Source organism: Elephantulus edwardii, unplaced genomic scaffold (assembly GCF_000299155.1).
Source record: "Elephantulus edwardii isolate Elephantulus edwardi_28Jun2011 unplaced genomic scaffold, EleEdw1.0 scaffold00007, whole genome shotgun sequence".
Taxonomy (NCBI): Eukaryota; Metazoa; Chordata; class Mammalia; order Macroscelidea; family Macroscelididae; genus Elephantulus; species Elephantulus edwardii.
The window spans coordinates 30,305,077-30,331,809 of record NW_006399757.1 but is presented as its reverse complement, the minus strand read 5'-3'; the positions used below and the strand labels follow the sequence as shown (position 1 = coordinate 30,331,809).

The 26,733-nt window shown below is 36.8% G+C and overlaps 1 protein-coding gene across 2 annotated transcripts in view; it reads right to left on the bottom strand.

Annotated features, from left to right (window-relative positions):
* A1CF (APOBEC1 complementation factor) overlaps positions 1-24,223 on the bottom strand; it is a 47,686-nt gene extending 23,463 nt beyond the window's left edge. For both annotated transcript variants that reach the window (XM_006880308.1, XM_006880309.1), the window contains exons 1-3: positions 24,080-24,223; positions 3,617-3,751; positions 1,659-1,789 (exon numbers count right to left, since the gene is read on the bottom strand). In XM_006880308.1, coding sequence (XP_006880370.1) covers positions 1,659-1,789; positions 3,617-3,751; positions 24,080-24,178 — 365 coding nt within the window. In that variant the 5' untranslated portion in view covers positions 24,179-24,223. The remainder of the gene's footprint in view (positions 1-1,658; positions 1,790-3,616; positions 3,752-24,079) is intronic.
* Positions 24,224-26,733: the final 2,510 nt, after the last annotated feature.

The following is a 26,733-nucleotide window of genomic DNA, read 5'->3' as shown; positions in this document are numbered from 1 at the left end:
TTCTATTCATAAACAAAAGGAAATGATTATTTAAAGGTGAACAGCATCTACTTACTTTAGATGTGGATTTCCAAGTTATCTTCAATCCCCACCACTCCCTAATGCTTTTCCAATAGTGAGGCCAGATATTATCTTTATCCTGGCCCATTTTTCTCATACTTGGTCTCTGGAGGCATTTGAGTTTATAATTCTGTTCTTTTTCTTTCCCAGCTAACTAGACATTTTTTTCTGATAGGATTGCCATTAAAATCAGCCCCTTACACTTGAGCAGAGTTTTACAATGTATTTTATTTGATTCATATCAGGTACTTATTAGTGAGTTCTGGTGGCTTAGTGGTAAGAAGCTGTGCAGCAGTTTTCAAGGTCTCCTCCATGACAGATTGATGTGGTGGCAATCTGCTCCTGTGTGATTAACTCTGAAAACCAGCTTAAGGCAAACTATGGGATGGTTCTAACTTGATGTCACACAACAACAATAAGAGTTTATGAGATGGGCAGAGTTACTTCTGTTTTACAAATTACATCTTTGAGATTCCAAGAAATTAAGTGACTTACTTCAGATTTTATAGGTTTTAAGGTTTAAACCTGATCTTGGGCTTTTAGATTCTATTTCTACTCTGTGAAATGTTATTTATTAACAAATTGTAATATGCTTTCAAAAAACCCTAATAATAAGGACAAGTACTGTGTAAGACCATTATTGTAAAAATTGAAGGATAACAAGTCAAACGGTTATTGGGACCCAAGAGGGTAAGGAGTGAGAGCAGAGGAGCGAGGATGGGTAGGGGGGAAATCACAGGGTTGCACAATTTGGTTGACGGAGGGAGGGGTAAAGGAAATGGGAAAGAGCCAGCGGGTCTTTGAAAAGACCTAGGTCACCATTAGCTGCCAAAAGCAACTGATCTTTCTGTGGCTAAGGGGCTGATATGAAAGAAATTTACCCAGTGATGGACTGGTTTACAGAAGTATAAGGATAATGTGTGTTTTAGTTGGCCCTATAGAAAGTGGGTGAAAAACAGTAATAGGTTAAATACTTCTCAAATTTAAGACACCACCAACTTTCATTTCATCAGAGTATTAATTTCACCAGCTAATTGCCTTCTAAAATAACTTTATCACAAATCTTGATCATATTTCTTCATACTCTGAAATAATCTTGTGTGTTTATTTTGTTTACTAAGAGAACACAATAGAATGCTCTTGTGTTTTGAAGTGCCTAGCACATATTTATGAAATAATACATTTCTTTGAACATTTCACAGAACTTAGTTTTATACCTTAGATAGTGCTGCTATTAAGTCATATTTAATGAAATTTCATTTTATAAAGGAAAAAACCCAGAACCCTTAGCCTATTATTTTTCTTGACTTGGCTATCTCTTGCATGTAGTAAATTTGATAAAAAGAGTCCTGGAGATGTAGTGCTACTAACCCTGAGGCTGGCAGTCTGAGTTCACTGGGAGTCCATGAAAGAAAGTTGGGCAGTTTCCTTCTGTAAAGATTTTTAGCTTTGGAAACCTCAAGGAGGCTTGCTATGAGTTGGATTCCACTCAAGATGGTGGATTTGGGCTTTTAAAATATATTGGATGAGCTTGACAAAAAAAGTAGGTACAGTTGCATTCTTTGATTCAAACTCAATGTAGAAGAGATGGATCTTACCTAATTTCATAATTATTAAGTTGCTTTATTGCATTCTTGGCTTCCTGTTTATTTGAGAATGTTACAAAAGCATATCCTCTATTGTTGCCATTAAAATCCATCATCATTCGCATTTCATAAATTTTACCAATCTGTAAGTAACAGAAAAGAGGAAAATCCATATTCATACACTTTTAACTTCCAAACAAACATCTGTGTGCAAGTACACACACACATGCACACACACAAGATTTTCTAAAGTCAGTCTTTTAACAGTATTTGGTGTTTACAACTCACGTGATGGAGTGGTTTGCATATTTTCATGTTGGCCCAGACCAGTATCTGACTCCTGGTCTAAGTCAAGTTTGGCAAAGAAAAAACTGCATGCAAGTGGCATTTCAATCCAAATTAACTGAGTAACTTTTTATTGTACAATTACCTGGGTATTCATTCATACAATGATTATAGGTCCCGAAATGCATATTTACCATCAGAAGTTTAATTTCTCTATAGAATATATATATATATTCCTATAAACTTGGACTAATAGACTCTTCACATTTTTATTCTTCTCCAGTGATATTTAAAACAAAAGCAATGAAGCCCTTTGGAACCTAACTAAGTAAACTTTGTAGCTGCGGTTTAGTCCTTACTATAACACTGACATTAGAATAGCAATTGTGCCACAGGAAACAGCTGGGGAGCCTTGCTATCTCCTGAAGGTGTTATTAGTTTCCACACAACCAACACCAGGCCAGACCCTTCATGGTAGGAAGTCGCTTACTCTTTTCTCCTGTCTACAGTTGCACAGCTGGTCCGTCCACCACTCCCTCCTCCCACCTAAATTCCTCTTTAGCTATTTATTCAGATTGAGCAATTTGTAATAGCTGGCTGGTACAAGAAAAGGGATCCAAAGAGGTGTTAAAGACATGTATATGAAGGAAGAAATGCCATTAAGCATATGCAATAACCATTAATAGCTGATTACTCCTTGTTTCAGCCTCACCACACCTTACCCCAAGGTATTCAGTGATGTATTTGTCCTAGGTTTATTGGGCAAGAGCTTGAACATGTCTCATTTATTGGGCAAAAGTTTAATCATGTTTCATCTCTGTCTTCAGGTTCAGGACAAAAGATTCTTAGAGGATTAGATGTTTGTAATTTGTCCAGTTACCAAGTGTGATGGTAGCAAAATTGGGAGTATATCTGAATCTGAGACTGATACACATACTCACACATGCACAGGGATATATTTAACTTGGAATTTTGGGGGGAAACAGCCAATCTCTCATTTATACTAAATATTCTAGCATATAGTTATTTATAAGAATTACTTGGTACATTATTGAGAATATATTCTAATGTATCCTTCATTTAATTTTAGCTTTACTAATCAGTTGGAATGGAACCTGAGGGAATTAATTTTGTTGTAAGTGTGGAAAGATTTTAAGAAACTACCAAATTCTCAATCTTGTTGATACATTAATGCAGAAAAGAAATTCAGACTTGTAGGCGAAAAGTTCATTCTGGATCAATATGTATGTATGTAGGTAAATATTTGCGCCATGGTGAACATACACATTCTTTTTATGTTAAAGTGTTAAGTATTATAAAATAATGTTAAAAAGTTAAGTAGGTAATTTATTATATTTTAGGTGGTTTATGGTGATAGTCTATATTGGTATGTATGTTGAATTTGCAGCATAATGGTTATACTAGTAATAAGATGCAATGAGATACGGGTTTAGACATCGTTAATATTGGTCTTTAAAGCTATCATTAATAGGACAGAAAGTTGAGTAAAGTGAACAATAGCAAGGGAGTAATTACTAATGCCAAGAAATGTTGTAACTTTGTCCATGACTAAAGAAAGAAAATTGGAAAGAACCTCCTCATGACTGAAGAAAAAGATGAAAACAAAGTGGTGTAGTAATTTTCCCTTGAAAGATAAGAAAAAGCATATTAAACGCTGGACTTACCTTTTCACATAATGGTATAAGTTCATCCTCAAAAAGATCTCGGGGAAGTTTTCCAATAAAAATTTCACAGCCCCTTTCCGGAGGTGCAGCATCCCATCCAGGAGGAGGGCCCCCATATTTTCTTTGTCCATTTTCCTGGAAATCCAGGTGAGGTTATGGATCCAGGTGTAAAGAAAAAAGAAAATTATGGAATCATTAATTGGTTTTCTGACATTAATTTTCAAAATCTCTTCATAATAAGGAACATATCATTAACAGATATTAGCAGTTTGATGCTCCATTCTGTTCTTTGTGCTTCAGAGACTTACTTGAGATGAGCGTTGTCAAAGCTTAGACATGACAGATGTAAAGGATTCTTAATCTTTCCTGTTGTCCTTCAAATCTGATCATTGAAAGATCTGACTATGATTGAGGTTGGGGGCTCTTGAGTTAAAAGTCAGGGCTACATGGTGTAGGAATAATGAAGCTGGGCTGCTTGGCTTCAGCATTCACTAACTATAGGGCTTGAGATGTTGTAGCTACTCCAAACCTTGATTTCCTCATATATAAAATGAGGATAATGCTAGCTTTTTAAGAAAGGATATATTGCATAAAACATTCCTAACACAGCCCTTAAACATGATATAAATTTAGTATTTATGCATTCCCTTGCTGCTTTCCTGTATTTGTGTTTTTCCATATGCCAGTGAAGACAATGTCGTCCCCTAAATAGAAATGTTACAAGGATTGGCACTGAAAGCAGTGGACAGGCTAATTATGGGTGTAGCTACTCAAGGCTTTAAATCTGTTTCCAAAGCTAAATAAAGAGTGAGTGATATTTATTAATGAACGTCTGTGTGGGAACAATGCTATTCTCAGTCTAAATGGAATGGACTCCCTCCCCCATTTTGTCTTAACAAACCTTGGGTAAATTTAAGGGACTTTTTCAGTGGGAGAATAGCATTAATGCTTCTTTGCAGGGCTTTCTTTATTCTACAGATTAAAGAATTACAAGTAGCCTCAGGAGTCCCAATATGAAGTCTATGATTTTTAATGTGGCGGTCACTATACATCATAGGCGACTCAACAGCACACAACAACAATAACATACTATGACAGGTTTGGAAACAGGAATGGCATCCACCTCCTAAACAACATGCCGCCAGAAACTCTATGAACCTTGATAAATGTCGATAGACATAGAAAGGCTTCAGGCCTTTTGTTCATAGGGCCACTATGAATCTTGCTCCACTTGAAGGCAATCAACAACAACAAAAACAGCAACAACAAGATAGTTCCTAATCCACTAAAAAGAATCTGAAATAGTCAATCACTCTCCATTTAAACATAGCCAGAACTCTTTTGTCATTATATTTTGTTCGGAATTCTTATGATAGGAGAGTATAAGGGGATTAGAGGTCATTACTAAGAAGCTCTCTGGTGGCCTAGGGGTAAGGAATTGTACAAAGGCACCCAGTTCGAATCCAAAAGTTGCCCCAGGGAAGAAAGATGGGCATTTTTTCCCCCATTGTGATTTACTGTCTCTGAAATCTCACTGGTGGGCCAGCTAGGAGGCGGTTCTGACTCCGCAGTGCATAACAACAAAACCAAACAAAACAAGAGGCTGTTAGTAATTTCTATAACTACAGCTTCAAAAGCTTTTATACTGTAAAATAACAGATTGCTAGACAAAAACACAAAAGTAAAAGGTAAAAGGACAGTTCTCCAGTGCATCACTCTATGCGTCCTTAGGAGTTGTTGTTGCAGTTGTTATGTGCCGTCAGATCCCTTGTAGATTCATAGTGAGCCTATGCACAATAGCTCAGAATCCTGCACTATCCTGAGCCAATCTCACTGTCTAGGATGTACCTGCTCCCATTACCCAGTCACTGTGTCAATCCATCTCATCCAGACTCTTCCTGTTCTGCATTATCCCTCCACCCTTCCAAGCATGATGTCCTTCTCCAAGGACTGGTCTCTCCTGGCAACATGGCCAGATGTCAGATGGAATATGTCAGATGTATATGAGACGGAGCTTCAAAATCCTTGCCTCCAACAAGAAATGTTGTTTCACCCTCTCCAAGGCAGATCTGTTTGTTCTCTTGACAGTCCATGGTAGTCCACTCTTCACCAGCACCACAGCTCAAAGATGTCTATTCTTCTTCTGTAACCCTTTTTCATTGTTAAGCTTTCTGATGCATAGCAAGTAATTGTGAAGACCATAGCCTGGATCAGGGGCACCTTCGTCTCCAGACTGACATCCTTGCTCTTCAGCACTATGGAGAGGTCCCTGACAGCAGATTTTCCCAGTGCAATTTGTCTTTTGATTTCCTGAGTGCTAGTGCCAAATGCGTTGATTGTGGAACCAAGCAAGCAGAAATTGTTAAGAATCTCAATTTCTTCTTCATATATCATGCTGCCAATCAGCACAGGGGTGAAAATCTTTATTTTCATGATGTTGAGCTTCAATCCATATTGGAGACTGCAGTTCATGACCTTCTGCAACAAATGCATCCAGTCCTTCTCAGTCTTGGCAAGCAAGTTTGTGTCCTCTGCATAACGCAGGTTGTTGATGATGAGCCTGCCTCCAATTCTGATGTGACAGTCTTCCTCATAAAGTCCAGCCTATTGAATCATCTGCTCCACATACTGATTGAAAAGGTATGGACACAGGATGCATCCCTGATGTTCTCCTTTCATGATTTTGAACCATGCAATGATCCTTAGGAGAAGACATTGTTAAATATTTTGGTTTGTTTTTTCCAAATATTTTTTATCAGTATTTTTACATTGCTTGTTTAATAACAACAATATTTTGAAAATTAGCTGTTTAAAATCCAAGTGGGTCAATATAGTTTCACTGTTAAATCTTCACTGAAAGAATGCCTACTTAGGTTGCAAGTATGTCATCTGTGATGATGACACAAAAATTCTGGGGTCACAGTATATAAAGATGTCTGCCACAACTCACATTTTACCTCTAATGATTTATGCTAAATAGCTTTTTTTTTAGAAAAAGATGTCATGTAGCTATCCTACCTTATCTTGAACTTTTTGATTCAGAAGACTGTTTATAATTTTATATTAAATATTTACATTTTTGCTTTAAGAGTTTTCATATTTTTTTTTTTTACTCTTTTGTTACTCTTGCAGGATTACCCAGTAATAAAATGTTTGGTGTCACTGAGATCTATAACAAATGGTGTGAGTTACTCAGTCCTATATTCCTTCTTCTTCTATCCCCCTTTCTTTCTCTTTTTTTTTTCTTAACAAATACCTGAATGACAGTGGTCATTGGTTCAGTGGTTAAGTGCTCAGCTTTTAACCAAAAGAATGCAGTTTGAACTCACCCATCTGCTCCACAGTAATATTACCTGATGATCTATTCTCATATAGATCCCCAAAACCCAAGCCCACTACCATTGAGTTTATGTAGACTCACACGGATCCTATAGGACATAATAAAACTGCTCAGTGTATTTCTAAAACTTTAATGTCTATAGAAAGGAGTCCTGGTGGCCTAGTGGTAAGAAGCTGCACTGCAATCCTGAAGGCACACAGTTTGAGGCCACCAACTGTAACATGGGAGAAGGATGGGCAGTCTCTTTTTGTTTGATTTACTGCCTCTGAAAAACCACTGGGGAGTCAGCTATGAGTTGTTCCGATTTGATGATACACAGAAGGAGCAGCAACAAGAACAACAATGACTCTGGAAGCAGATTGCCACATCTTTCTCCCATAGAGCAGCTCACAGAATCAGACTACTAATCTTCTGCCTATAAAGTTTAACCAGTAAACACAACCAAGGCCCAAATCCATTGATCTCAACTCAAAGCCACCCTATTTGGATAGAGTAGAACTTTCCCTATTGGAGCTCCAAGACTAAGCTTTACAAGAGCAGATTGCTTCATCTTTGTCCTGTGGAATGGCTGGGGAGTTGGGACCACTGACGTTTCAGTTAGAAACTCTTAACCACTGTACTAGGACTCTTTCTATAAAGATTATAACCTAGAAAATCCTAGGGGACAGCTCTACTCTGTCATACAGGGCACTATGACTCAGAAATCAACTATATGGTACCTAACAAGGTCTCAGACATTTTTCTAATCTGAACAACAGAACAGTCAGAAGGTAATGACTTATTATCCCCATTTCCCCAAAAGAAGACATCAAAGCCTAGAGAAGTAACTTGCCCAAAAGATGTGCTTGGGAAATGGAGAATTTTGACATTGAACCCAAGATTTGAAGGTTAAGAGTCCAGCTGCATAATTTGTATTTAGGGGGTGGCCCATGTACTTTATACATGTATTGCTGCTTTACTGTATGGAAGCCTAGCCATTTATATATCTCTATCTATCTATCTCTATCTCTATCTCTATCTATCTCTATCTCTATCTCTATCTCTATCTCTAGCTCTATCTCTATCTCTATCTCTATCTCTATCTCTATCTCTATCTCTATCTCTATCTCTATCTCTATCTCTATCTCTATCTATCTCTATCTCTATCTATACCAAAAAATAAATATATACTTTGTGAAAATATCTATCATGCCATTAAACTACAAACTCTGTTGAAGATTTTTTAGAAGTGGGGTGGTTTTTTTTCCAATTTTTAATATTTGCATTATATAACCCCTTTAGGAGAACATCTCCTTGCTTACAGAAATAAATGTTTTATTGCCAACCACTGTCCACCTCTGTAGGCCCACTCTCTCCAGTTTGGTGATGTGTCCTTTATATCTTAAGTGTCCAGAAATACAATATCCAACAGGTAACTAAAATAAATCTAGTATGAATTTGGCAGGATTCTTATCCTTCAGTTTGAGGCAACCAAACTCCTATCCTATAATAAATAACGTGGTTGTTCTAGAAGTGTTGATTTGATGAACTGTGTCTGATGGTTCAAAAATAAACAGGCAACCAGCAGATTGACCTTGTAAGAAATGTTTTCCTTTAAACTTTCTTTCTTGCTATAATTGCTTAAATATGTGATCAACCAAACTATTTTGTGATATGTATAGGAGACAAAATAATGGGAGAGAAAGTTGATGAATGGTCTTGCAGGGTTTCTATAGACACTTAAAAAAGTTCTGCCCCCTTCTCCAGAGTCTAATGCCTTTTCTGAAGTCTGATGGTTCAGAGATGCCTCATTGTGTGATCACTGGGGGGATATGCTCCGTCATATCCTACTGGGCTTGGAATGCAGGAGTGGTGTAAGACCAAGCCAATTTCAGACAGGTGCTGAGCGTTAGTCATAGGGTTAGAATAGCCATCCATTACTTGCAAAGGACAGTTGGATTCTGAATTGCTGGTATTTCTGGCACTATTTTTATAGTTGAGGAGTTTAAAATAAAGTCTAGTTAAAATTGCTCTTTCCACTTGTGCCTGATGTCTTTTCTCATGGGGTGCCTTCCCTTCACATCACAAATGTATTAATAGTTCAGAGGAAAGAATATAGACTTCTTTTCCATGAGACAATGCTCTTTACACTCGGGGAACCATTTTTTTTAAATACAAATAAAAACTTCTATTTTCTTTCCTTCAAGCCCCATCATAAATTAAATAGGCCAATGATATGATTTTAAAGCCAACGAATCAATTTAAAGATTGTACTTTAAATATTGAATACTATATTTACCAACTTGGTTACGTCAAGAGTACTTTGAAATTTTTTCTGTCACAGATGTTTCAAATCTTTATAAGGTATTCAAGAAGTCAGATACATTCTTGACCTTGAACAACACATCACAATGTTCTTCAATAAGTTATTCTAAAGCAATTAAGTTTTAACGTGATTATTGAAGGGGCTGAACTCTTGGATACCTAGCATCCAATTTTTTTATCTACGTGGGGAATTTGAACAAACTACTTTTCCTTTAGGAGTTAAAAAAAGCCAATTACTTGCTTTTCTAAATTCTCTTGCAGTTACAACAACCATGGCTTTAGGAAAATAAAGTAAAATTAGGATGGTTAAACTACAGTGTTGAGAACTCCGTGGTGGTGGATAAATTTTTCTTATCATGCCAGATCGATGATGTGGTAAATTACAAGAGTGCTCTATAGAGGCAAGGAGGGGGGAAACTTCTCTCATTGTACTTTGGGCATGTTGTCAGGGGGTGCTAGAGCTTGGAAAAAGACAACATGCTTGGAAAAATAGAGGGTCAGTGAAGTAGAAGATGACCCTCAGCAAGCTGGATTGACACAGTGACTACAACAACCGACCTGAGCATTGAGGACGGCACAGGACAGGACAAGATTTTCATCTGTTCATTAGGTCTCTGTGAATCTTAAGCCAAATCAGTGATACGATTTTAGATTTAATACCAAAAAGCTTGGCCCAAATTCAAATTCCTATGAGCCAATACTGTCAACTCTGTGACTTTTCCATTTAATCAGCTACTATTAATCAGCTACTTTATCGCTTGCACATAATAATGACTAAAGCAGTAATAAGTAAACCTACTAAGCCCAGGAACTGGGCAAAGCACTTCTCATAGACTAACTCTTAATCCTTCCAACAATCCTATGAGGATGAAACTACTATTGCCTCCCTTTTACAAATGGGAATGAAATTAAGGCACAAAGTTTATAGGTAAGGTCACACAGACAATAAACGAGAGAGACAATATGTCACACAAACAGTAGACGCTTGTACTCCCTGCTTGTGATCATTGCACTAACACTTTGGTTCTGTTAATAGCCCAATATGATAATTTTGCAGGTGAGGAAGTTGAGTTCCAAATCATGTCAAGAAACATTTTTTTAAGTTTTTACAGACAAGCTAGAATAAAGATCCCTTGACTCCTAAGCAGATTAATTTCATGACATAGAAATGTTAAAAAATCATGATGACTTTTCTTGTCCATCTTCGTAATTCCACATGGGGCATGATATCTCCACTTCTTTTCAACTTCACCAAACCTGGGGACCAGATGGTTGTTCCCTTCTGTAAATAAGCCCATTCCTAAATTGGAAGGGTCTTAATGAATGAACCTCATGCCATCTGCTTTTGCCCGTGGTTGGTAATTTTCAGTTCCTTTAATGGTTCTTCAGACACTTAATCTTTCAAATCTGTAATTATCTCTGTGGTTCTATTTGGTTCTTAGTCTTGGGGTTTTCTTTTCTCCAAGAAGGAAGGACTTGTGTGTTAAATTGCTTTCAGATGATCTTCCATCACTTTATATTTGCATTTATTTGATGTTCTGTCTTCTCAGGTGCCAGCCAATCTGTCCACCCTTGATGACATTTCTAGTAACCAGAAGCTTGCTGGTTATCAGGGTCACACCTAAAACATTAGGTACGAAGATCTGGCCAAGTTTTTGCCAATAATCTCCAAAGTTGTTGCCAATGTGTCAAGAACTTCCCTCTTGAGTGTGACTTTTTCAGTTTTTGAGTGTGTGCCATATTATCCCTGTTACTGATTTATGAGGTTGAATATACTATGTTGTTGTTGTTGTTATGTGCCATCGAGTCGTTTCCGACTCATAGCGACCCTATGCACAACAGCTCTAAACCCTGCTCTATCCTGCGCCAACCGCACCGCCTCTGACACACCCATCCCGATTACCCCAGTCACCGAATCAATCCATCTCATAGAGGGTCTTCTCCTCCTGCGCTGTCCCTCCACCCTCCCAAGCATGATGTCCCTCTCCAAGGACCCGTCCCTCCTGGCAACATGTCCAAAGTATGTCAGACGAAGCCCCAGAATCCTTGCCTCCAAGGAGCAGCTTGGTTTAATCCTCTCCAAGATGAATCTGTTTGTTTTCCTGGCAGTCCATGGTACATTCAGTACCCTTCTCCAGCACCACAGCTCAAAAGCATCCACTCTCCTTCTGTCCTTCCTAGTCATTGTCCAACTCTCTGATGCATAACAAGCGATTGCAAAGACCATGGCCTGTATCAGGCGAACCTTAGTCTCCAGAGAGACACTGTTGCTCCTGAGTACCTTTGAGAGGCCCCTAACAGCAGACTTTCCCATCGCGATACGCTTTTTTATTTCCTGACTGCTGGTACCAAGAGTGTTGACTGTGGAGCCGAGCAAAGTGAAGCTGTGAACACTCTCAATCTCTTCGTCATCCATCCTGACGCTGCCAATTGGTCATTAGACATCATTTCTATTACCTTCCATCTACAAGCCAGATTCTTCATTGTATGATGAGGTCAAAGGATATCTGAGGATCCTTAGATAAGATGTACCAAAAGGACTCCTCTTAGATGGGACTTTGCCTTTGGTCTATCTGGAGAACCCCAGACAGTACTATAGAGAATGGCCATTTTAGTTCTATTTAAAGAAAATTACATTGTACGTATATAATTGCTCACCTTCATATTTTCTTAAAACCAGTATTTTTAATCTATTTTAGGCTAGGAGTTTTTAGAAAGTAGAATCTATTTAACTTATTATTTAACACACATACAGTATAAAAGATTTTATATTTTTTTCTATAAGTACAAAGGTTAATAACTATTATTATAAAGGGGTTAAGTAAATTGTTGTTGTTTTATTGTCGGGTCAGAACTGACCCATAGCTGACCCTCTGGCAGGTTTTCAGAGGCAGTAAATTTCCTTGGGGGAGACTGCCCATCCTTTTCCCACAGAGCTGCTGGTGGCTTCCCTCTGCAGGCCTTCTGGATTGCAGCGCAGCTTTTTGCCACTAGGCTACCAGAGCTTCCTAAAATATGTCCTCACTAAATAGGACATTCAAATTTATAGAAAAGTGGAATTTCAAAAAGTTACAAAGAGAAAAAGCAGAGGCATGATTATAATACTCAAATGTTAATTTTGTTTTATTATCATTCAGTGTGTTTTTGAGTGTGAAATGATGTTAGGTGATTTATAAGCCATTGTTCATTAGTTATCAATTTATTTTAATGTGCTTTAGAAACTTTTTATTATAAATAATCTTTTCATGTTTGCACTTACATAAGTGAGAAAAAGCTTATTTGAAAATAAACTAGAGAGAGTGGTTGTGAGGGAGAAAGCTGAATAGTCTCCTCCTATTAAAACGTAACAGCCTTGGAAATGAACACAATGACAATGACTTGGTAGTCATGAGATCCTCTGGGAGTTATCCAGTGAGAGCCTTAAAGGAAATGTTACTGACATTTTAAAACTTTGTCGATATTAAATTATATATTCCCTTGATACATTTTATTCATTACTTGATTTTATTTCTTTTGATTTTCCTTTTTACTAAAGAAAGCTTTTTAAAGGAAGACTATATAGTGCTCTTGGAAATTTAGATTTATCATTTCCCACAAATAAAGTATAATCCTAAAAACCAATTATAAAAGAAAGGAATCATAAGTCCATGACCAAAGCATTTATGAAAGAAAGAAACCAAGTCATAACTGTTTTGCAGACTTTTTTGTTTAAAAAAAAAATAAATGTGATGACCCTATTCAATTGGAGTATTTTATTTTTTCTCTTTTTTGTATACCTTATCTAGAGTAAATATAGAATATTCAACATGAATTGTGTGATCATTCCAGTGAATTTATGACAATCAAGGCCTGCACATGCTAGTGTCTGCCTATTTATAGTCTGAAGGAAAAATAAAAGAGGAGGGGGGAATTTCACTTTTGTTTGAAAATAGTTCTTTTTGTTTAAAAAAGTTTGGAGGGCCTACTCAGGTAATTAAGACACACTATACCTTCAACATCAACGTTTACTAGAAAACCTGCAAGATAATGGAAAGTTAAATTATTCTCTCATTGAATGACTTAATGTTCTTTATTGATCACCTTTGCAGATATTAAGAGAGAGTTCTGGTGGCCTAGTGGTAAGAAGCAGCATTTCAATACCAAAGGCACGTGTGGTACCAATCCACCAGCTGCTCAGTGGGAGAAGAATGGACAATCACCTCCCTTGTGATTTATTGCCTCTGAAAACCTGCTGGAGGGTTAGACAAGAGTCAGTTCCAACTCGATGCTACAGCTAACAACAACAACATTTAGACATTCAATGCTGATTCCATGTGCCATTTAAGTTTCTTGCTTTGTTCCTCTAAATGTTGTAAACTATCAAGGCTGCTGAAGCTTTACACAGATGGATTACCACATGGTCTTTGCATCTTATAATGATAAGCTTTGGGTGCTGGAGATAAAGAGTCATTTCATTTTAGTTGTGATATTAAACAGATCGTATTTTTTTTAAAAAAAAACAACCCAAAGCCACCTATAAGCAGAAACCAATGTCCAAAAGCCTTGCCCTAAAAGTACACAGCAGGATTATGAAATTCACACAAATTTTTAAGCCAATATCATGAAAAATCTCTTCAAGACATTAGTTGAAGGGTAGCTCCAAGATGAAGTTTCATCTTAGTTTGCAAAAATTTTGAACCTTATACTGTAAAGCACATTTAAAAACAACTCTGTTAGGTTATTTGAGGAGAAATCCATTGCTTTTGAAAATAGCTTCTTGAATGCCTTCCTATGCATTGCTGGGATGTTAATGTTCCTCCTACAACATATTAGGCACAAACTCCCCCATGAATGGATTCACAGAACCTCTCTTTCATTAGGAGTCTTTCACACCACGCTTCCACAACTCTGGCTGGAAGAAACAAGGCTTCTTTTGAGCTGTAAAATAACATTGGCCCGTGGGTGGCTGGGGTGATAAGTTTAAAGAAACACATGGCTATAATGATCCCCTGGCCCTATCCTGTTCTCACAATATCGCTTCTTATTTAAGGATTTTATATTTCTGCACTTTATGAATGACCTAAGTCCTTGGACAGTGGGGATGTGAGCAGGTAGTGAGAAGAGGCAAAAGAAGAAAGAGGAGCTTTATTTTATCATGAAGTAAAATTCCTGTTTCTGTCCCTAGGGTTTCTGTGTAGTAGTGTTTGCAAAAGAATGTCAATGTCACAGTGTCGTTCCATCTGCTTCTCTCTGAGTCAGTTTAGGTGAAATCCATTGGTACTCTCTGAGATCTTAAAATAGCTTATTTTTGTTATATTATTTGTTGGGTAAAATGTACTTTAAGAACTACTCAATTTTAGTCATCAAAGTACATCATACCAATCTAGAGGAAGGTTTTCATTTGAGGCACTCTTAGAAAGGAGTCCATGTGCTAATGAAATTTGTTGTTACTATGTGCTCCCAAGTCACAAACCACTCATAAGTGACACCCCCCCAGCCCCCGTGGGCTGTACCTTATGTGTTGTTTTTGAAGTCAACAAATCACTATAAAAAAGTGTAGTTGCTTTGAAACATCCTTAAGAGGATGTGCATGAAAAGCAAAGTTAAGAGTGATTAGGATTATAATCATTTGACTCTTTTATTCCTAGTTTGGGGAAATAATTCTCAGGAAATCAGGCTCATGACTGATCACGAGAGAAAGGGAAGGATCAAGTCCAATTATCTTATTTATTCTTGTATTATTATTATTATTATTATTATTATTATTAGAACACACTATTGCCTTCCAGAAGGTAGGTTCTTCTTGTTTTGGCTGATGCTTGGGTGTGGACTGTTTGGTTGTTTTCATTTCATTCAGAACCGTGTGTGAGCTGATTGAATTTGCTGGATTTGGCTAACAATGAGCTGTGAGCTGGAAGCCTCTTGTTTAGAGCCAATCAGGACCTGGTGGGCAGGCCAATGTATTTAAAAGTTGGTTGGGCCCTCAGGCTGATGTTAATTGTGTTTGGAATGAACATTCTTCTAAGTGATACAGACAGCACTGGTCTGTCAATTTGCTGTACTGAGGTAACTTGGGTGGTACTGAACCCTGGACATTGGTGTGTCAGATGGCATAATGGTTACCCATGGTGCACAGTATTTGGTGGAGCTCCCAGATTAAGACAGGCTTGGAAACAGATGTGGCATCCACTTACTAAATAACATGCCTCTGGAAACCCTATGAACTTAGAGAAACAACAATAGTTGTAGAACATGGTTCAAGTCTTTTGTTCAAAGGGTCTCTATGAGTTGTGCTTGACTTAACAGCACTTAACAACACTACAACAATTACTCACAAGGCTGTGTACTTTAAAAGTAATTTGTTTAAGCAATACTAATGCAAAGGATGATAGAAGAAGGATCAATGCCTTTGAGTTGTGATGCTGGAGAAGAGTGTTAAACAAACCATGGACTTCCAAAAGAACAAACAGGTATGTTCTAGAGAGAGTGAAACTAGGCTGCTCCCTGGAAGCAAGGATTTTGAGGGTTTGTGGCAACAAGGAAGCAGTCCTTAGAGAGGGACATCATACATGGAATGGTGTGGAGGGACAATGCAGGAAAGGAAAACCCTTGATTGACTATATTGACTCAGTGGCTGGGGCAATGGAATTCAGTCTGTCAGATATGAGATTAGCTCAGGATAGGGCAGGTTTCAGAGCTAATGTACATAGAGTCACTATGAGTCCCAGGCAACTTGATGGTACATAATACCAATGCAAAAGGAGTCCTCTCTGCCAAGGATGATGCTTTCTTTTTGAGTTTTTTTAAAAAATTTGTTTGCTGTCATCTGTTAATTCTCAGATTTAAGTTATCTTAACTGAAGGAGACCGTCTACCACTTTCTGTCACACAGCCTGGTTTATGGCCTTTATGGTATTTACTATTATCTATAATTTTTTAAAAAATATATTTACTTCTTTTCTATCTTTCCCTTGAGAATAATATTTACAAAGGCAGAAGATGTTTTCTAAGCACTTATTTTATAAGTTGCTTCTCTTTGTGGAATTTGTCAGAGTTAGTGGGTACACTGTGCTAGAGTTAATGTGAGTGTGCGGGACAAGGTGGAACGAACCCACTTGAAAAATACTAATGAATTTTATTGGAAAATTTATTTTTTAAAACTGTGGACTAGTTTTTAAGATATACTACTGAGGAGGACCTGAAGCGCCTGCTGCAGAGTGTCAAGGACTGCAGCTTACAATATGGATTGAGGCTCAATGTCAAGAAGACAAAGATTCTCACCACTGGACCAATCGGCAGCATCAGGATGCATGGTGAAGAGATTGAGATTGTACACAGCTTTAGTTTGCTTGGCTCCATAGTCAACAGTCTTGGCACCAGCAGCCAGGAAATTAAAAGGCTCATTGCAATGGGAAAGACTGCTGTTAGGGACCTCTCCAAAGTGCTGAAGAGCAATGGTATCTCTTTGGAGACTAAGGTGCGTCTGATACAGGCCATGGTCTTCGCAATCACCTGTTATGCATCAGAGAGTTGGACAATGACCAAGGAGGATAGAAGGAGAATTGATGCCTTTGAGCTGTGGTGCTGGAGAAGAGTATTGAGAATACCATGGACTGCTAGGAAAACAATCAGATTTGTCCTGGAAAGAGTTAAACCGGGTGGCTCCTTGGAGGCAAAGTTTCTGAGGCTCCGTCTAACATACTTTGGACATGTTGTGAGGAGAGACTGGTCCTTAGGGACATCATGCTTGGGAGGGTGGAGGGACAGCGCAGGAGGGGAAGGCCCTCTATGAGGTAGATTGATTCAGTGACTGGGATAATTGGGATGGGAGTGTCAGAGACAGAGCGATTGACACAGGACAGAGCGGAGTTTAGGGCTGTTGTACATAGGGTCGCTATGAGTTGCAGGTGACTCGATGGCACATAACAACAACAACAACAACACTAGATTAAAGTTTGTAGTAGGGATCAGCAAATCTTTTGTGTAAAATGGCAGATTGTCAATGTTTTAGACTTTTCAAAAAAGCAATCTGTTAAAAATGTAGGAACTATTCATTACTTACAATCACTAAAAAAAACAGGCTACACGGATTATAGTTTGATAAATCCTAGTTATAGCTCTACTGAATTGTGTGATTCTGAGGTTTATTTTCTAATTATAAAAAGAATAAAAGTTTTAATTCTATCAAGAAATTTGAAAATCTATAAATATTTCAAATTCTAGTGGAAGACTCTGATAGTCTACTGGGTAAGGAATTGCACGGCTAACCCAAAGGCAAGCAGTTCAAATCCACTAGCTGCTCTCGGGAGTGAGGCAATCTCCTCCTAAAGGATTTATGACCTCTGAAAACCCCCTAGACTGGTTTGCTATGATGGCATATAACAACAACTACATACAGAATTATATTCTATATTTTATAGAGGAATTTTATAATTTTTATATACTACGTGAAATTTCTTGTTCAACTTTATAAAGAATTAAAATCATATGAATGAGTAATCTGTCAATCAGTTTTAGTAAGGATGTTTTCTCCATGAAATTCTCCTAATTAAATACTTCTTGGGAACATTTTTTCTCACTCTATGAGGTTTTCCCTTTGTAATGATAATAGTCCATACTAACTGTAGAAATTTTGAAAAATAAGAATAGCAATGAAGAAAAAAAAATCCCAATAGACACAATTCAAAGATGATCCAGTGTTACGTTTTCTCAAGATATATTTATATTGTGTGTAAATACTTAAACCATTATTTGGTAATATATATTCAGTTCTGTATTCTTTTTTTTTGCATTTTTTTATTTTATTAATTTTAATGAACATTTACGGAGATTTTGGATTTCCATTCATTCATCATTGCACTTTTCTCCCTGACCAGTTCTGTATTCTTATCATTATTAATCATTAAAACATGGACATTTCTTAATGTCTGAAAATTTTTTTGAGTAAGTTTGATATAGTCATATAATTTAGAAATATGTTATCATATGTTTTATGACCATTATTATTTTACAAGGTGATTATAATATGTTCTTTTTTAAATCATAAATTCTACTATTATGAATATTTTATGTCTAAATATTTATCCTTAGTTCTTAGATAATAGAGTATAATCAGTTTTAAGGCCCACTATAGAAAAGAGTGCTCTTTATTTTACAGCTACTATAGCTACATCTTAGGTGATGCAATTGTTAAATACTTGGCTACTAACCAAAGGGTCAAAGGTTCAAATTTACCAGCTGCTCCATGGGGGAAAGATGTGGTTACCTGCTCCCATAAAGTTTACAATCTTGGAGACTCCACAGGCAGTCCTGTTCTTTCATATATGGTCATTGTGAATCAGAATTGACCTGCCAACAGTGAATTCAGCTATACTATTCATTTTCTCATTTGATGCTGCTTTAAGTTGAATTTATTTTTAATAAATTAATTTTTGTCCCAATAGCTTTATCCACTTCGTAGGCCAGTCACTACATCTGATACTTCTAAAATCCTAAAACCTAGCTCTAGAACATTTCTTTAAATAACAGGAAATGGGGAAACAAAATGAAAAAGCCTCTTACGTTTTTTAAGAAAGGCCCATTATAATATTTTTTTTCTTTGATGGCCAAGTAAATATATAGTAATATTAGAAAATTTGGGAAGTACAGGTCCAGGGGAAAGTAGGGGGGGGGAAATCTATACATAATTTCATTACCTGGAGACAAAGACTATTTATATGTTAACAATGCAGTGCACTTTCTTCTCATACATTTTTATATGGTAAAAATAGCGAGGTTTACTATTTTAGGTTTTTATCAATAATATTTATTAAATGCCTTCTTTCTATATGCAGTGTACTACCTTTATTCTCTTTTACTCTTGGGAATACTTTGATGATACATTTTACACCTATCAATATCCAAAGAAACACAATTAACAAAATATATTTTCAAACTCTCCCCAGCAAGTACTTTTGGACCAGTTGCTATATAAAATACTGGCTCATGTTATTAAGTAACCTACAAAATTCTATTTTTGACAGCTGTATTTGTCCTGCTAGTGATAAGAGAGCATGGTTAGTAACCCTCTGTTTTTTGAATTCTTGTTTTGCAAGTGTCTAATATTTACTATTAGAGACTGCAGTGATACAGCCAAGCAAAATCCTTCAAGTCCCAACTTAGGAAATACCCTAATATTTGAAATGATCATTTTATTGGTGTGCTTTCTCAATTGTACTAAACCTTTCCTTTATCTTCATGATTATTCAAGAATTTCTTTTTAAAAAATAAACATAAAACTTTTACTGTTGTCAAAAATCATATTTTTCGTCTATAGTTAAGACTAGGAAGACACGTACATTTACAAAGTTGGAGAACGTACCTGGTTCTCTTCTTAATCATTAAAGTAGACTAGCTTACTGATATATGAATAGATTCATATTCAGCTGTTACTAGGACCACAAAATCAGGAGTAACAGAAAAGGGCAAGAGATAGCTCATCTTCTTAGAAATTTAAGGCTACAGCAATTAAGGATTTGCTCACGAGCATACAACTTGCAAATGGTAGAGACAAGGTAAGCCACAGGTCTTCTGACTTGAAATCTGTGTGCTTTTCTGCACTTTACAGGGTAATTATCCAGTTCATTCAAAATACTTGAGCCTAGTCTTGTATATACCTACATCTTGACTATAAGGGTCAAATCTACATAACTACTTTTTATAATGTTAGTGTTCTATATCCCTGGAGAATTTCAGAGCCAGCAGTTCTGCTACCATTTATGAGAGTGAATCACATTACAAAGTTTGACCTTAAATAAAATAATACTTTTTAAAGATCATGGTTTAACAATTCTAAGTTTTGTAAATCTTGTCAGACGTTTTGACAAACAGAAGAAGAATCCTCTTTTCTAAATCTTGGCAAGATACCTAATCTCTTGTGTCTTGTTTTCTTCATGTGGAAATTGATAATGATCATAGGATCATACTATGTACAGCAATTATAGTGCCTAATAAATGTTTATGATTTTGTTAGTCTGTTATTATTATTATTTTTATTATGTGTGTGTGTGTGTGTGTGTGTGTGTGTGTGTGTGTGTACCGCCAAATCAGATCTGACTGGTACAGGAGGAAATTGTCCCTCCTTCTCCAGCAGAGCAGCTGGTGGATTCGAACCATGCAGTGCAGCTTCTTGCTACTAGGCCACCAGAGCTCCCCCTAGTCTGTTATTATTTTTTGTTTTATTAACTCCTTATGTAAATATTCACTATTAATACTTTCTTGGTATAATTGAATAATGTAAAATAAAAACATGAAAATTGATGGCTGATTTACCATATATTTTTAGAGGTATTTAATTGGAAAACATTATTTTTTCTTTGCATGCACTTTAAATATTCTTAAATCATAGCGTTGTTGTTGTTATATGCCATTGAGTCAGAACTGGTTCATATCTAACCCTCTGGCAGGTTTTCAGAGCTGTAAATCCCACAGGAGATTGCTCATCTTTCTCCCTGGGAATAGCTAGTGGATTGATTGTGCTTGCTTTGTGTTGGCACCTTACCCACTAGGTCACCATGATTTGTGAAATTGTCTCCATTGCTATTTGGATCTAATTCTTTACGGGGAGGGGGGATTACCTTCATACTGTTACTCAATTAAGTAATGTGTTCTCTTCATTGTAGTAATGTATTCTCTTAATTGTAGGAATGTGTTCTTAATTGTAGTAGTAATGTGTTCTGCAGCATTATTAAGTGATAACTTTGAATGGTACATAAGATTTCATTTGGAAGAGAATTTGAATATGAAGGAAACTTTTAATCTCTGTTGGATAGAGAGTTGAGAGAAGAAGCTGGTCCCAAATAATAAACAGGCCTTTACTGAGTAAACCTGAGAGGGACACCAGGTGACTGCATGCAGAGACCAGAATGGCATGCAGGCAGACCAAGACAGTTTCCTTTTAAAGGGGCTGTTAAGGAGATTTAAAGGCGATTGGCGTTTGCTCAGCATTCTGGAGGCAGGGTCCTGTCCAGATGTGAGCAGGCTCGGGGCCTTATCAGGATCTGGTCATCTAGCCACTTTAAGAAAACATGCACAGGATTTATCAAGACATTATCAGGCTTCCTCAAGGAATGGTCAGGCCTGGGGGAATTCATTATCTTACATGTTTCCAATAAGATCTGGGTAGCATTTTGTAATTTTACTGGGTCATAGAATGGGTAACTATCTCTAAGGGGCTAGAAGCTGATCATTTGTAGGTGTTAGGAATTCATTATCTTACATATTTCCAATAAGATTTATAAAAGCTCCCTAGAAGAAGGCTAAGGTGCCCTCCAAGATGGAAGAGATTCCCTACAGGGTCTAGAGGTCTCAACATCAGCTTCTAGTACCTCACAAGCTTTAAGGGCCAACCAGGCCCAAAGAGTTCTGTGGCAATGTCAGCCAAGGAAGATTTCCCACCCTCCCTCTCCACTGTTTTTATCTTATCCTGCTTTTTTAACCCCAACTCGGAAATTGCGGTTAGCTGTTCTAGTGGTGAAAGGGTAAAGCATGGAAAATAGAAATTACATTTCTACATACCTGAGAAAGGGTGGAATCTGAAACTTAGAATGCAATTAAGTTTTTATGATTTTACTAGACTAATCATGTGATTAGGGAGCTCTGGTGGCTAAATGGGTAAAGAGCTGTGCTGCCAACCCAAAGCAGGTGATGCAAATCTCCCCATTACTCTGAGGGAGAAAGATGGGCAATCTTTACTTGTACAATTTACTCTGAAAAGCCTCTGACAACCTGCTGGAGGGTCAGCTCCGAGTTGGGTGCAACTTAACAGCACAGAACATTAACAGTCATATCACCATATTTACCAGGTGACTTTTATCATCTGAAAATTACCAGAAATGTTGACCTAAAGTTCATCTGGGAAAAAGAACTAGTGCTCAGAATAAACTTAAATAGAGAGTTTACATGGCTTGGGGATTGTTTCTAATAGTCTGTTTTTCAGTACAATTTTTAGATACTCATAATTTGTATAATTACTTTATGCATTTAGTCTTGTGATATTGAATTATTACAATGTTTTCTTAGACAATTCTATACACATTTATATCATTATGTTTTAGATTATTAAAAAATATAATCCCAGTAGAGGGACAAGCCTATATATACATATTGACAAATTGTTTTTCAAAAAGGTTGAAATACAGTTCACTGCCGTTTTTTTTTTTGCGTGCATGTTTCATGGCAGCAAGAAACTAAAAAACATAATTTTTTAAATTTTATCACATTTAGGTATATGTACATTACAAAAATAGCAGTTTCTTTTAATTGTTCCTAAGCAGATATTAAAATATTATTATTCTAAATATATTTTTATAAACCAGAAATTAGACAGGTGTTTGTTAATTATAAAATACCTCTTGATATAGTAGAAATAATGCATAAAAGTTCGGTGTCAGTCTTTTGTATTGACGCACATTATTTTTTTTTAAATAAATTTTTCATTTATAGTGGTTTGTTTACAAAGTTCATATACAGTGTTTTTCACACTGAATCTTTCCAATTTCCTTTACCCACCTCTCCCTGCACTCATGAGATTGTGAGATCCTATGATTACCCCTCTGCCCGTGCTCACTCCTTTGCTCTTATCCTCCCCAACTTGGATCCTCATGCCCGTTTTACTAGTTATCTATTTCTACAATAATGGTCTTATATAGTATTTGTCTCTTTGGGACTGATTTAGATCACTTAGAACATTGCTCTCCAGTCCCTCCCAAGTTATGTAGTAATTTTTAAAATTTCTGCTTTGGCACATTGCGTAGTATTCCATTATGAGACTGTACCATAATTTCTCAATCCAGTTGATTGTGGTTGGATATTTGGGCTGTTTTCATATTCTTACAATGGTGAATAACATTGCTATGAACATTGGTGTACAAATTTCTGTTTGTGTCTCATTTCTGATTTTCCTGGAGTATGTTCCAAACCATGGAAGAGCTCGGTCATAGGAAATTTCTCTTCAGCTTTTTGAGGAAATGCCAGAGTGCCTTCCAGAGTGGTTGTACCATTTTATAATCCCACCAACGATGTATAAGAGTTCTAAACTCTCCACATCCTCTCCAACTTTATTACATAATGTCCTGTTAAACTTTGTCACTGCTACTGGGGTAAGATGGTATCTCTGTGGTTTTGATTTGCATCTCTCTTATTGCCAGTAGTTTTGAGTATTTCTTCATGTGTCTGTTAAACATCCAAATATTTTCCTCTGTGAAAAGCCTTGCCATGTCTTTTGCCCATTTTGTGATTGGGTTATCAGTCTTTTTCTTGTGGAGGCCCTGTAGTATTCTGTAAACTTTTGATAAGAGATGGTATTGCCAAATGGTTTTCCCCCCCAAGTTAGTAGGTTTTCTTTTCACCCTGTTGGGAAATATTTTTGATGCATACAGGGATTTAATCTTTAGAAGGTCCCATTCATCAATTTTATCCTCTCCTGGTTGTGTATCTCTGGCTGTATTTGTCAACACTGTTGTTCCATGAGCTAAGCTTTCTAAATTTGGTCCTACTATGTTTCTTATAATCTTTATGGTTTGGGGCTTTACCCTTACATCTCTGATCCACCTTGAGTTGATTTTTTGTGTTTTGTGAGAGGTGTGAAGCAAAATAATTTTGAACAAGAGAACATCACCCGCAGGGGCCCTTGGAAATGGGAAACGATGCAACTTCCTTCTCCCTGGGGCTTGTCACCTCAAAGGAGGACATCCCCCTAAAAAGTTATAAAATGGACTGTTCACTTTTTGAATCAGAGATGCTAATACTCCCACCACTCTGTGGATTCTGTAGTTCTCAGCGGAAGTCACAAGAAGTTCCTACCTGGACCAAGCTATATCCTGTGCGCTGGACGAGTGCACGGAGCGCTGCTTCCTTCTGGGTGCCGCTCAATCCGTCCCCGGATTTTTTATTTGATTCCATTGAGAGTGATTATCAGCAAAAAATCAGGTTAATTAGGGTTGCTCACTGAAACCAAATTTAAAATAAATTAAATAAATTACTGTTGCCAGGTCTAAATATGTCCTTCCCATCAAGGACATCTTCAAGGAAACATTTTCTGTAAATTAGTCATTATGGTCCACGCAAAGAACACATGCAAAACAAGGCTGATTGTTAGGTTTTATTATCTCATTTTTTAAAAATGGGAAAAAAATTGTTCAAGTTGAAATTTAGTAGTTACAAACAAGTTATACCCAACCTCCAATTGCCATGTGGATCAGTAATTTTCAAACCAATTATCTCAGGACATCTCCAAATGCTTAGTAAAAACAAAAAACAAATTAACTTATTTCAATTAAAAGGATATGCTGAATGCTTTTTGCAAATAGGCAATGAAGACATTGTGAGCAAATAAAACCAATTAAAATAGGCTGTAAAAATTCTTAGAAGTTGAGGTTTCTGGGTATACCCTGCGTACTATTGAAGACATTTATTTATTCTCCAAAGGTAAATTCTCAGAACAGGATGTTCCAGATACACAGAAGTCATCTTTCAAATTATTCTATGTAATAAAAACGTGATTCTAACAAAGCAAGAACAATGGATCCCTTTGAGTGGATGTTACAAAAGCATACTAACACCTTCATGTATTCAGAATTGTTATTATCTATGGACAAGTGGGTGGGAAGCTGTGCTGCTAACCCAAAGGTAGACAGTTTGAATCTACCTGCTACTCCCTGGGAGAAAGATAGGCAATCCCCTCCCATGTGATTTATAGCCCTTGAAAACGCACTGAAGGGGTCAATTATGAGTCAGTTACAACTTGATAGCACATAAAAACAATAGCAATATTCTTTCATTTAGTATTTTTAATCAAATGTGAAAAAAGGTATTTGAATACTTATTCTTTTGTTCTGTCCCATATATTGAAGTTTCCTAGAGCCTGAAAGCAGAGGATACCAGAAGAATGTCTATTTATACTTTATTGGTTATGCAAAGGCATTTGACTGTATGAATCATAACAAATTATGGCCAACACATTGAGAAGAATAAGAATCCCAAAACACACATACTTAATAGTGCTCGTGTGAAACTTATACCTAGGCTAAGAGGCTCTTGTATCAACAGAGCAAGGGAACACTGCATGGTTTAAGATCAGGAAAGGTGTACATCAAGATTGTATCCTTTCTTCATACCTATTCAGTTTGAATGCTAAGTAAGTCATTGGAGAAGCTGGACTCTATGAAGAAGAAAGTGGCATCAGGTTTGGAGAAATACTCATTAACAACCTGCATATGCAGATGACACAACCTTGTTTGCTCAAAGTGAGGAAGACTTGAAGCACTTGCTACAGAAGATCAAAAAACACAGCCTTCAATGTGGGTTATATCTCAATATCAAGAAAATGAAAATTCTCACCATTGGGCCAATAAGCAACATCATAATAGATGCAGAAAAGATTCAAACGGCTAACAAGTTCATCTTGCTTGGATCCACAATCAATACACTTGGTACCAGCAGTCAGGAAGTCAGGAGACATATTGGGTTGGAAAAGTCAGTTGTCAGGAACCTCTCTAAATTACTTAGGAGCAGTGACATCAGTTTGAAGGCTAAGGTGTGCATTATTCAGGTCATGTTTTTTTCAGTCATTTGCTATGCAACTATGAGAGCTGGACAGTGAGTAAGGATGACAGAAGAAGAATTGATGCCTTTGAGTTTTGACTTTGGAGAAGAGTACTGACTATCCCAAGGATGGCCAAAAGAACAAATATATCTTGGAGAAAGTATAGCCAGAGTGCTTCTTTGTGGCAACAAAGACAAAGTTTTGTCTCACATACTTTTAGCATGTTGCTAGGAGAGACTAATCCTTGGAAAGTGACATAATGCTTGGAAAGTTGAAGGGTCTGTGAAGTAGAGGAACACTCTTAAATAGATGGGTTGAAACAGTGTCTCTATGTCAGAGATGCCTCTATGTCAGAGATTGTGAAGATAGCACAGGGTAGGATAGGACACAAGATAGATCTGTTGTTCATTGGTTCACTCACTATGAGTCACACTTAACTTGATGGCACTTAACAACAACAAGGTAATAATTTTGGTTGTAATTTTTAAAATTATTTATACATGCATAAATAAATAGACTATTACATAATGGTCAGAAAATAGGGATGAATGTAATAGTAAAAGGAAATAGAGTACAAAAACAAATGATAAAAGATTAACCCCCAAAATTCTGACTCTTATGCATACTTTGAGCCTGGGACAAAACTCACCTCTACTACTCAGACTTATCAATAGATAGGCTTAAAAGGTAAACAATAATAGCAGGAAGGCATTCACTTTTTAGAACAATTGCCGATATAAAATCAAAAGCACAGGAGAATTTGAGGTGCTTGCTGCAAAAGATCTAAGACTAAAACCTTCCATACAGATTACATTTTTTTCCCAATAGATCGTTCTTTTTTATTGCTGTATAATATTCCATTGTATAGATGTTTCACAATTGTTTTCAGTTAGTGGCTTTTACAAATAAAATT